This window comes from Cherax quadricarinatus, chromosome 26 (assembly GCF_038502225.1).
Source record: "Cherax quadricarinatus isolate ZL_2023a chromosome 26, ASM3850222v1, whole genome shotgun sequence".
Lineage (NCBI taxonomy): Eukaryota > Metazoa > Arthropoda > Malacostraca > Decapoda > Parastacidae > Cherax > Cherax quadricarinatus.
In genome coordinates, this window is record NC_091317.1 from 7,612,582 (window position 1) to 7,626,122 (window position 13,541).

Genomic DNA, 13,541 nt, shown 5'->3' on the forward strand with positions numbered 1-13,541 from the left:
TCCATTTTGCATCGTCACCTCTCTTTTTTTTTATCGTAATTGAGGCGGTTAAGGCTGGAGCTAATATCACTAACAGCGTGTCAAGTTTTTAGGTTGAAATGTATTTCTTTCATGGTGGTAGACTCTCACGACTCAATATACTCCCCCCTCGACTTTAAGGTAAAATATATAACATTATCCATTATTCATACTGTCTTCTCAGCAAATTTCAGCAAGGTCAGAATTTAATCGCTCTCATTTAATGATTGTCATTAAAACTGAATTTGTTGAATTTGGCCTCACAACGACTGATATGGAAGTGTCTGAGTCAGGGGCCTCTGTCAGGTGAGAATTTTAATGAGGTCTTAATCCGCGGTTAATAGGCTTGACACCGTTATTTTTCCTGCCAAATCATCGGGTTTTTTTTGTAAGGGTAAGGTCAAAGGTATTTTCTGCTCTGGTAGGTTCTTGCTGGAGGTGGAGGTTGTGTCAGCGGTGGTGAGGCAGCCGGCCTCTGACCTCAGCCGGTCCAGCCACATGTCTTGGACGTTTACCTTGGCTCATGCGTGTATATATATTCAATGTGAAGCCGATCTCCTCAGTGGTCTGACAACACCGCCACCGCCTCGTGTGCTCACTGGAGGAACATCAACAGCCGAAATGGTATATGATACGTGTGTCTCTGTGCATTCAAATCACAAGACTAGAGTAACATTCAAGTACTTCTTTACTGCTAGGTAAATAGGGGCAGTAGATGTAGAGGAGACCCGTGTATGCGTGTTATTCTACCTGGTAATCGAAACTGGGTAATTTCCTTTGCGTGTGTAATCGGCTTATCGGAAGTGGCTAGTTCTAAGTACAACTATATAAGCGTGTGTATTCACCGAGTTGTGTTTACAATCATCGTGTATGTGTGTGTGTGTGTGTGTGTGTGTACTCACCTATTTGTACTCACCTGTTTGTGGTTGTAAGGGTTGATTCATAGCCCCTGGCCCCGCCTCTTCTCTAATTGCTGCTAGGCCCCCCCTCTCTCCCTGCTCCACGAGCTTTACCAAACCTCGTTTTAAAACTATGTATGCTTCCTGCCTCCACTATGTCACTTTCTAGGCTATTCCACTTCCTGACAACTCTATGACTGAAGAAATACATCCTAACATCCCTTTGACTCATAGGAGTCTTCAACTTCCAATTGTGACCCCTTGTTTCGGTGTCCCATCTCTGGAATATCCTGTCTTTCTCTACCTTGTCAATTCCTCTCAGTATTTTATATGTTGTTATTATGTCTTCCCTGACTCTCCTGTCCTCCAGTGTCGTCAGGCCTATTTCCCTTAACCTTTCTTCGTAGGACAATCTCCTCAGCTCTGGGACTAGTCTTATTGCAAGGCTTTGCACTTTCTCTAATTTCTTGACGTGCATGACGAGGTGCGGAATCCAAACTGGTGCTGCATACTCCAATATGGGCCTGACGTATATGGTGTACAGTCTTGAACGATTCATTACTGAGGTATCGGAACGCTGTTCTCAGGTTTGCCAGACGCCAATATGCTGCAGCAGTTATCTGATTGATGTACACCTCAGGAGATGTGCTCGGTATTATACACACCCCAAGATCCTTTTCCTTGAGTAAGGTTTGCAGTCTCTGGCCACCTAAACTATACTCTGTCTGCAGTCTTCTTTGCCCTTCCCCGATCTTCATGACTTTGCATTTGGCGGGGTTAAATTCAAGGAACCAGTTGCTGGACTAGGCTTGTAGCCTGTCCAGGTCTCTTTGTAGTCCCGCCTGATCCTCGTGTGTGTGTGTGTACTCACCTACTTGAGGTTGCAGGGGTCGAGTCCTAGCTCCTGGCCCCGCCTCTTCACTGGTGTGTGTGTGTATGTATGTGTGTGTGTATGTGTGTGTGTATATGTGTGTGTGTGTGTGTGTGTGTGTGTGTGTGTGTGTGTGTGTGTGTGTGTGTGTGTGTGTGTGTGTGTGTGTGTGTAAATAAGAAATAACATAGACTTACACTTGGTTCAGGCAGGTGTTATCCTTACACCATCCTGGTACACCTTGGTACACCTTGGTACACCTTGGTACACTTTGTACACCTTGGTACACCTTGGTACACCTTGGTACACCTTATACTCCTTGGTACACCTTGGTACACCTTGGCACACCTTGGTACACCTTGGTACACCTTGATACACCTTGGTACACCTTGGTACACCTTGTACACCTTGGTACACCTTGGTACACCTTGTACACCTTGTTACATCTTTGTACACCTTGGTACACCTTGGTACACCTTGATACACCTTGGTACAGCTTGGTACACCTTGGCACACCTTGGTACACCTTGGTACACCTTGGTACACCTTGGCACACCTTGGTACACCTTGGTACACACCCTGGCACACCTTGGTACATCTTGGTACACCTTGGTACACCTTGTACACCTTGGTACACCTTGTACACCTTGGTATACCTTGTACACCTTGGTACACCTTGGTACACCTTGTACTCCTTGGTACACCTTCTATACCTTGGTACACCTTGGTACACCTTGGTACACCTTGTACACCTTGGTACACCTTGTACACCTTGGAACGCCTTGGTACACCTTGGTACACCTTGGTGCACCTTGTACTCCTTGGTACACCTTGGTACACCTTGGTACACCTTGGTACACCTTGGCACACCTTGGTACACCTTGGTACACCTTGGTACACCATGGTACACCTTGGTACACCTTGGTACACCTTGGTACACCTTGGCACACCTTTTTACACCTTGTACACCTTGGTACACCTTGTACACCTTGGTACACCTTGTACACCTTGTACACCTTGGTACACCTTGGTACACCTTGTACTCCTTGGTACACCTTGTACACCTTGGTACGCCTTGGTACACCTTCTTACACCTTGTACACCTTGGTACACCTTGGTACACCTTGGTACACCTTGGTACACCTTGTACTCCTTGGTACACCTTGTACACCTTGGTACACCTTGTACTCCTTGGTACACCTTATACACCTTGGTACACCTTGGTACACCTTGGTACACCTTGGTACACCTTGGTACACCTTGTACTCCTTGGTACACCTTGTACACCTTGGTACACCTTGGTACACCTTGGTACACCTTGGTACACCTTGGTACACCTTGGTACAACTTGTACACCTTGGAACGCCTTGGTACACCTTAGTACACCTCGGTACACCTTGTACGCCTTGGTACACCTTGTACACCTTGGTACACCTTGGTACAACTTGTACACCTTGGAACGCCTTGGTACACCTTGGTACACCTTGGTACACCTTGGTACACCTTGTACTCCTTGGTACACCTTGTACACCTTGGTACACCTTGGTACACCTTGTACACCTTGGTATGTGTGTGTGTGTGTGTGTGTGTGTGTGTGTGTGTGTGTGTGTGTGTGTGTGTGTGTGTGTGTGAGTGTGTGTGTGTTTGTGTGTGTGTGCGTGTGCGTGTGTGTGTACTCACCTAGTTGAGGCTGCAGGGGTCGAGTCCAAGCTCCTGGCCCCGCCTCTTCACTGGTCGCTACTAGGTCACTCTCCCTGAACCGTGAGCTTTATCATACCTCTGCTTAAAGCTATGTATGGATCCTGCCTCCACTACATCGCTTCCCAAACTATTCCACTTCCTGACTACTCTGTGGCTGAAGAAATACTTACTAACATCCCTGTGATTCATCTGAGTCTTCAACTTCCAACTGTGTCCCCTCTGTGCTGTGTCCCATCTTTGGAACATCCTGTCTTTGCCCACCTTGTCAATTCCTCTCAGTATTTTGTATGTCGTTAACATGTGTTCCCTATCTCTCCTGTCCTCCAGTGTCGTCAGGTTGATTTCCCTTAACCTCTCCTCGTAGGACATACCTCTTAGGTCTGGGACTAGTCTTGTTGCAAACCTTTGCACTTTCTCTAGTTTCTTTACGTGCTTGGCTAGGTGTGGGTTCCAAACTGGTGCCGCATACTCCAATATGGGCCTAACGTACACGGTGTACAGGGTCCTGAACGATGTGTGTGTGTGTGTGTGTATGTATGTGTGTGTGGCGGGGGGACCGAGACTCAACTCCTGGCTCCCGTCTACTGAGCTATTTCGATGAACATCTCTGATTTCTGGCCTCATAAGCCTTATCATATCTACTTTTGAACCTGTGTATTGAACTAACGTTCATCACTTCCTCATTCAAATTATTTCACTTCACAGCCACCCTGACACTAAAGACATACTTCCTTGCATTTCTATGGTTCATTTGTGTTTTCATCTGTGTTTCCTTGTTTCTGGCTCTCTTAATTCACTATGTCCCTCTCTGACCTATCAATTTCTTTTAATGTTTTGTATGTAGTTATCGTGTCCCCTCCTGTCCTCTCTGCCAAGGTCGTCAGGTTCAGTTTTTTAAAACCCTCCTCATGGTGCATACCCTTGTTTTAGTAGTCTGGTTGTAAATATGTGGATCTTTTCTTATAGTGCAAGTAAATGTAAACCATCAAACCAGGACTTTGTTTTATCTCTGACGCCTTATATATATATATATATATATATATATATATATATATATATATATATATATATATATATATATATATATATATATATACGGAAATCACATTTGCCTTTTTTCCAATTAACTGGCAGCTATCCTGATGGGAAAGATTGGCTGAAAATTTTAGTTATTGGGTGGTAGAGTGGCTGTGATACCATCTCTCCGCACCAGTGGAAATATTTTATTTGATCTCACTGTCTTGATTACATCCAGCTCATTTAGTAGTATTACTTCTTTTTGTTTTACTGATGGTTTCTGGTGCCTGTTGATCTGTTCTGACAAGAATGTCTTCCGGCAACACTCCACTTTCTTCTGTGAAGTCGTTATTATTACATTCATGGAGGGGGTGCTAACCCCCCGTTGGGTTCATACTGCACTTGGGAGAATGGAAGACATTCAGATTCGATTCAAGGAATTGAAACACACGTCCAATTCCTTAGAAGAAGAGACCCTTACCAGCATGAAGGATCCTCTCTCAATATTTTGCTAAGCTCGCTGCACACTTCTCTTATTCTGTCAGCATCCCTCCCTCCCTCCCTCCCTCCCTTCCTCCCTCCCTCCCTCCCTCCCATCATTCGTTTCTTTACAGATATCTTTTTTCCTATGTGGCTGTGGAGTAATTTTGGCTTAGTTTTGGCCTTTGATGCTAAATTATTTTTATACTGTCTGTCATTTTCCAATCTTATTCTTCCGTATTCGCATCTAGCTCTCCTGCTTATTTCTATGTTTTCTGCAAGTTGATTGGCTTTATATTTCCTCCCCCACGCCCTCTTTTTCCTTCCCTTGGCCTCTGTTTTCCTCTTTTTTTTTGGTATGACTTTTCCTTTGCATTTTAACACTTTGAATCTATTACCTCCTTGATTTCTCGCCCAATTTTGCTTTCAAGTCTCTTTTCTCAGAATAACTCAAGGTAAACCGCAAGATAACTTACGATAACCCAGGATAACAACGGATAAACCCCAGATATCCTGAGATAAAGCAGGGCAGCAAAAAATAATTCAGTATAACCTAATATATTCAAACAACGCCTTGTGGTCACTAGGGAGACAAGCCAACTGGCGGGAATTAACATTCGTAAAGCAGACTTCATTTTGCATCAGATTTCCCTTAGGATTGAACGTTGTTGAGTATGACTGGGCTCACCACTCAGCGAAACATCATTAAAATCTTTCTCTCCGTTATTCGCCTCATAACGTGATTTTATATCAGTGAATTATGTCCGCGGACCATCGTTCCTTACAGCCATGTGATAGACACTTGCAAACATTCTTCGCTGTAACTCGGAGAGGAGCAGAATGTTAACACTCAGAGAGAGGTAGTATTTCTCGGTGTAAATTGGCTGAAAGATCACTTTGATCCATATTTTAGAAATTAAAGTATTCTTAAGAAATGGACACAGGTGCAACTGATGTAACATTTTATTGTGGCAGCGTTTCGCTCTCCAGGAGCTTTGTCAAGCCGTTGCAAACATTATAAACATTATACAGTCGATAGGCTTTAATCTCCATTAACCAACCATTATAAGTAGGAGAAACTCCTTCTGAAACCAACTTTTCTTGTCTCTGCAGAGAGTGCTTGGTGTGGTGGCACTAGTTTGCGCCATCGTGGTGGCCGGAGCAGAACAGAAGAGAGTCGTTAGAACTCTTGGCTCAGGCTTCAGGGCTCTCACTGACTTCATAGAAAATATTAGTTCTGGAATAAGCGCTGGATTAACGAGTGGCAGCAGATTAAGCAGCGCTGGAGTACGAAGTGGCAGTGCATTAGGCGGTGGACTAGGGACTGACAATGGACTAGGTGCTGGACTAGGGATTGGCAGTGCACTAGGTGCTGGACTAGGGGTTGGCAGTGGACTAGGGCTTGGCAGTGCACTAGGTGCTGGACTAGGGGTTGGCGGTGGACTAGGGGTTGGAACTGCACTAGGTGCTAAACTAGGGGCTGGCAGTGCACTAGGTGCTGGACTAGGGGCTGGCAGTGGACTAGGGGCTGGCAGCGGACTAGGGGCTGGCAGTGGACTAGGGGCTGGCAGCGGACTAGGGGCTGGCAGTGGACTAGGTGCATTAACATTTGAAGACGACATTGATTTAGCTGCAGGGTCAAAGGAAGACGTTGCCTTAGGCATCGGAATAGGAGCTGCTGCAGCGAAGGCTGACATTGCTTCAGATGTAGTCCTGGGAGGTGGCGCTGGTCTGGGTGGCGTTGGTCTGGGTGGCGCTGGTCTGGGTGGCGTTGGTCTGGGTGGCGCTGGACTGGGTGGCGCTGGTCTGGGGGCCGCTGTCGCAACAAAGGCTGATATTGCTTCAGATGTAGTTCTTGGTGGTGGCGCTGGTCTGGGTGGCGCTGGTCTGGGGGCTGCGGCTGCAGCAAAGGCTGACATTGCTTCAGATGTAGTCCTGGGAGGTGGCGCTGGTCTGGGTGGCGCTGGTCTGGGTGGCGCTGGTCTGGGGGCCGCTGTCGCAACAAAGGCTGATATTGCTTCAGATGTAGTTCTTGGTGGTGGCGCTGGTCTGGGTGGCGCTGGTCTGGGTGGCGCTGGTCTGGGTGGCGCTGGTCTGGGTGGCGCTGGTCTGGGAGCCGCTGCTGCAGCAAAAGCTGACATTGCTTCAGATGTAGTCCTGGGAGGTGGCACTGGTCTAGGGTCAGCAGCTGCAGCAAAAGCTGACATTGCTTCAGATGTAGTCCTGGGAGGTGGCGCTGGTCTGGGTGGCGCTGGTCTGGGAGCCGCTGCTGCAGCAAAAGCTGACATTGCTTCAGATGTAGTCCTGGGAGGTGGCGCTGGTCTGGGAGGTGCCGCTGTAGCGAGTGCTTTTGATTTAGCTGGCGAAGTAAAGGATGGTATAGGACATGTTGCCTCATCAATAGAGGATGCAGCTCATGTACGCCCCGGAATACTGCTTGGCAGTGGGTTAAGTGTAGGATTAGGGTCTGGATTAGGGCATGGTTTAGGAGGTGTTGGGCTAGGACATAGCAGAGGTTTGGGAGGAGTTGGGTTAGGACATAGCACTGGATTAAGGTCTGGATTGGGGCATGGTTTAGGAGGTGTTGGGCTAGGACATGGCGGAGGTTTGGGAGGAGTTGGGTTAGGACATGGCACTGGATTAAGGTCTGGATTGGGGCATGGTTTAGGAGGCGTAGGATTAGGACATGGCAGAGGTTTAGGAGGAACTGGGTTAGGACATGGCACTGGTTTAGGTCTTGGATTAGGACATGGCAGGGGCTTAGGAGGAGTTGGATTAGGACATGGCAGGGGCTTAGGAGGAGTTGGATTAGGACATGGCAGTGGTTTGGGTCTTGGTTTAGGACATGGCAGTGGTTTAGGTCTTGGCGGTGGTTTAGGGCTTGGATTAGGACATGGCAGGGGTTTAGGAGGAATTGGATTAGGACATGGCAGGGGTTTAGGCCTTGGATTAGGACATAGCAGTGGTTTAGGCCTTGGAATAGGACATGGCAGTGGTTTAGGCCTTGGATTAGGACATGGCAGTGGTTTAGGCCTTGGATTAGGACATGGCAGAGCTTTAGCAGGCGGTTTAGGAGGCGTTGGGTTAAGACATGGCAGTGGTCTCGGACTTGGACTGGGGCACGGTTTAAGAGGGGTTGGATTAGGGCATAACAGCGGACTAATTAGCGGTGGGTTAGGACATGGCGGGCTAGGACATGGCGGGTTAGGACATGGTGGGTTAGGGCATGGTGGGTTAGGACATGGTGGGTTAGGACATGGTGGGTTAGGACATGGTGGGTTAGGCATTGGTACTGTCGGAGGAACAGTGAAAGGAGCACACAGCGATGGAGAAGTAGTGGGAGTCACTACCGTCATCCGAAGTAAGTAGTCTTTTCCTCAGTTCAGACACACGCGAGCACTCTGTACATGTAAATAAAGCAATAAATACCCTAGGAACAAGTGATATTTCAATATAATCACGGTGTAATGTAACTGGTTTTGGAAAGCCGACATGTTAAATAATGAGACACTTGAGCAACATTAATAATGTTGGGAGCTTTTACTGTGGAAACGCTTCGCCAGCCAGAGGCTTCTTAGTCCGGTTCAAAGAACCTTCTTTTCTGAACTGGAATGACGGAGCCACTGGCTGGCGAGACGTATCCACGATGAAGATTCCCTAATATTGAACAAGTGTCTCATTCATCAGCCACGGTGTAGATTGGGGCATATCACGACGTTTCGGTCCAACTTGACCCTTAACTAGTCACAGATACGAAGTTTAGTTTAGTTTAATGTTTATTATGCACCCCATACCCATCCTGTGGGCGGTAGTCAAAAGATTACAGAGGTACATAATTGGTCCAGGGACTGGACTCCAAAGTTTTGATAGCTGAGCAAGTTACAGAGGTAATGAACTCACAATTTACAAAGGTAATGAACTCACAATTTACAAAGGTAATGAACTCACAATTTACAAAGGTAATGAACTCCAGGTAAGTCTGGTCACAATCATGACAAGTTACAAAGGTATTTACAGATTACAGAGGTACGTAATGGGTCCAGGGACTGGGCCCCCAAAGTTTTGATAGCTGAACTAGGTACAAAGGTAATGAGCTCACAAGTTACAAAGGTAATGAATTCTGTAGAATGGTTACTTACGTTTATACTTTGGCTACAATCATGAACAAATTATAGAGTAATGAGCAATTCACACTTCCACACAGATACGAAGGACTTGACGGAACCTCAAGTAGCTTCCGCGGAGTCCTAGTGTTGTGCTGTCTTCCGTGATATTGTCTGAATGCTTCAATATTTTCGCTAATAAACATTAAAAACAAGAAATAAGAATTATAATTGCTTTGCGTCACAACCATAATTAAATCTTTCACGCAGACATTTGTAGAGGAATCAGGGTTACTTTATAGGCTCAGGAAAAATTAAACGACATAGTTCCACCATTAAATTTAAAATTAATCACAAATAACAACTTGGTTCAGTCCTTTATATATTACAATCAGAGAAAATCCCTAATCACTAGGGATTTACATTGGATAAATTCTAATTCAGAAAGGATTTAGGAAAATATTGGCTTAGCAATGGGTTGCAGAAGAAGGTATAAAATTTCGGTAGTTTTAAAAATTGATTAGAGAAATGTATGAGTGAGAATAGTTTGCTTTAAGAAAGACCAGCCTATCATGAGCCAAGTCTCTCTCTCTCTCAGTGCTTTTCTTCTGATGCATTACAGTAATATTGGTAATTACATAACCAGTGATTGAAAGTACAACTTAAGATGTGCCCTTCCACCTCCAACCCCAAAAAGTCTGTCTCAAAAGCTATAAGTCAAACAAGAATTAAATTAAAAAGTACAGTAAGTGAACCTGAGAGATGTGCTAGATATGCTTAAAGACACATCAACAGTTATCTAACATGTAAGTAATCATAACCTAAATATTAAGTGGTAAGCTGCTTCCATTAATTTTAGAACAAGTTTGACGAATAAGTTGGAAATCTACGAGTCAGCATTGCTTACGTCACAACCTAATTTCCACATATTACAAGTCTAGTGTAAACCTGATACAGTTGGTACCTAACTCTAAGGTCACTAGTTCCTGACCCTGCCTGGGCCACCTGAACTCATTTTCAATATCCAAGTATGTCTCCCGTGCTTTTCAGATTTCTATTATTAGCATTATTATAATTATTATAATCATGGGGATAGCTAAACCCGTAGGTTTATACAGCACCTGTGGGGGGAAGATGGAAGGTATTCAGGCTTAATTCGGGGAACTGGAGCACAGGTCCAATTTCCTAAATCGAGAGCCCATCACCAGCGTCAAGGAACCTCCCATGAGCGGTTCAGATTTCTATAAATGAAAAAGAGGTAAAAACATATATTGCCAAACGAGGTTAATTGGGTCAAGGGTTTGTCATGGAAAGTTTTAACGAGTCACTGTATCTCTTTTTGCCTTCAAAAATGTCTCGGTAATACGTTGCGTCATTCACATGTTAAACTCTGGCACTGAAATGAATAATCATCTCTTTCAATTTTACTGTATCAACGGGAGTTATGTTTTACCATTCACCCGTGTTTATTACACTTTTGTACAGTAAAAATATTTAATGTACTTTTGATAAACACATCACAGTGTACAATTTAGGCAAGAATTAAATTCCTAGAGATAGTATTTTTCTTTGCTGGTTTAACGATCTTTCAATTTAACGATAATTTATACGCAAGTCTGATTACTCTAAGAACTGTTGTTTTTACCTGCACTTGGGAATTTTGTGTTCGGTTACTGTACATAAATTATGTGAATTTGAAGTATTAGCAGTAGTAAGTATTATGGATATCAATATAAACAGTATTAGTAATCGATATCAATATCAAAATTTAGTATATTTCTCAGTATGCCGCACAATACACACACATCATACACTACATATACACACTCAAAATTAAATACTACCACATTATACAATGCTCAGCGTCTCACGTCTAAGTAATCATACTTTTAATTAGTGCATGATTTTGCAGCCAACGTATTCTAGATCCCAATACATCCCAAATCGTTTTCGAAACAGTATAGAGTACGTGTCAGTGAAGAGCTGGGATATACGTCAAACATGATATCACTGTTGTACAAGTAACAGTACAAATATACAGAATTCTTATTGATCAACTACTTAGCTTGTAATAAAGTACTTAGCTTGTAATAAAGTACTTAGCTTATAATTAAGTACTTAGCTTGTAATAAATTACTTAGCTTGTAATAAATTACTTAGCTTGTAATAAATTACTTAGCTTGTAATAAATTACTTAGCTTGTAATAAATTACTTAGCTTGTAATTAATTACTTAGCTTGTAATAAATTACTTAGCTTGTAATAAATTACTTAGCTTGCAATTAAGTACTTAGCTTGTAATTAAGTATTTAGCTTGTAATTAAGTACTTAGCTTGTGATTAAGTACTTAGCTTGTAATTAAGTACTTAGCTTGTAATAAAGTACTTAGCTTGTAATTAAGTACTTAGCTTGTAATAAAGCTACATAATGTTTTAAAAGACCTATTATACAAATGTACAGCATTAATATTAGTACTATAACGTACAGTATTAGTACAGTAAGTACAATAATAATAGTGGAAGTGCTAATTATATGTATTATAATAGGAAATAATAGAAAAAATAGTTATTAGCTTAATTATTTACTCTCATTATTCATAAGATAAAATTCCATTAGATATTTTCGGCCGGAATTTGATGTTCTTTAGTAATGGTTGTTAGAAAATTTAATTTGAACATCAGATCAGAGGTTGTATACCGTGAGGAGTGTGTTACTTTCTGCTTATATATGCTGAGAGTTGAATTTAATCTATTTTATAGACTGAAGTACTTTTTTCTAGTGGTGAGAAGGTCACATGCAGCCTTAACGACCCTCGTGTAGTAGATAGATCTTAAAACCAGCAGTAACAGCAGTAACAGCCTGGTTGATCAGGCTCTGATCCACCAGGAGGCCTGGTCACAGACCGGGCCGCGGGGGCATTGACCCCCGGAACTCTCTCCAGGTAAACTCCAGGTAATACACAAATAACCCGCACATAAAAGAGAGAAGCTTACGACGACGTTTCGGTCCGACTTGGACCATTTACTTGGACCAATTAACCGATTAAAGGACATGTACCCTTGATGGCTTTTGTGTAGTACGCAGACTTTCAACCTAATATATCTTCAAGAGTCTATGACTGTTACACTAACAAGTTTACATTACAGCGTGTTTGTAAACCTTGAAGGAGTTTAGACTCCAGTATACCACGAAAATCACCGCTTCTAATTAATCTTTGACTTATATCTTTCCTAGAAGGCAACTATGGCTTCCCTCGCACTACGTATAGGGGCTTGGGATCCTTTGGAGGCGGTTTAGGAGGCCACAGTCTGGGACGACTTGGCTACCATAGCCGACATTTGCCATATGGTGAGTGGTAAATACCCTCGGTGTTATTTTATTATTATTAATAAACAAAGTCTGAATTTGCTTTGCACATCCTTGCTGAATCAGTATTTGCCTCTCATTTACTTTTTTATGTCTGTCTTATAAGCATCTCCAGTTCCTTCTGTTTATTTAATATACTTACTCCTATACTCAGTTATTCAGATGAACATGTAATTTTTATTAAAGAAACACATTTATCAGGTTTTTAAATGACTGTTTTTCTTCCACAGGTTATGGCTACGGGCGGTAAAGTGTTTAAAACACACAAACAGTCCTATATGTTGTAAGGGACTACATGTATATTTTTCTACACATCGTTGGTAACAGGGTATTTGCACCAAGAGCTGTGAATCTTTTAGTATATATATATATATATATATATATATATATATATATATATATATATATATATATATATATATATATATATATATATATATATATATATATGTACATGTATATACTTAGAGGTTTGTATCTAAGTGTATGTTACCCGAGAGGTGTGTATTTCGGTGTATATTAACCTAGAGGTCTGTATATCTAAGTGTATATACACAAGCAGATCTGTGAATCACAGTGTTTATGTAGTTATTATTGATTTAAAGGAAGGCCTTATTTGTTCAGGCTTTCTTCATGTTACTGCATGAGTAGATTAAGGTCAATGACCTACCTAACTAAGCTGTCACTGAAAAAAACGAGATGTGGTGATGACTGTCTCTCAGCGTGTGAATATAGGTGAACAGTTCACCGTCACTGTTTTTCTTACATCACCAACGAACAAACTATTCATAGAAATAAAGGAAAAAACCAGTGTTGCGTTTTAATAGCTTTTACCAGATCTTGTGAAGATTATATTTGAATTACTGACACCGGAGGGTTAATAATCCAGGATAACCCAATAAAGCCAAGCAGTGTGGCTTGTGTCCCAGGGTGTGACCCCAGATAGTAAACCCACCCCTAGGGTCCTGCTAGAACAGGGTACACCTGGTTTTCGTAGGCTTACCCAAACCTCTCGCTTCGCTATCAAATTCGAGTTCTGATCTTCCACTATTTTAAAACTAAAACTAAAATAATTCCATGCTGCATG

At 42.8% G+C, this 13,541-nt stretch overlaps 1 protein-coding gene across 1 annotated transcript; it reads left to right on the forward strand.

The window, feature by feature from the left end:
* The first annotated feature begins 494 nt into the window (after positions 1-494).
* LOC138853229 (fibroin heavy chain-like) lies at positions 495-13,265 on the forward strand. The gene is made up of 4 exons (XM_070088769.1): positions 495-642; positions 6,100-8,347; positions 12,323-12,436; positions 12,685-13,265. Exons 1-4 carry the CDS (start codon positions 517-519, stop codon positions 12,702-12,704), a joined length of 2,508 nt encoding a protein of 835 aa, XP_069944870.1. The 5' UTR covers positions 495-516; the 3' UTR covers positions 12,705-13,265.
* Positions 13,266-13,541: the final 276 nt, after the last annotated feature.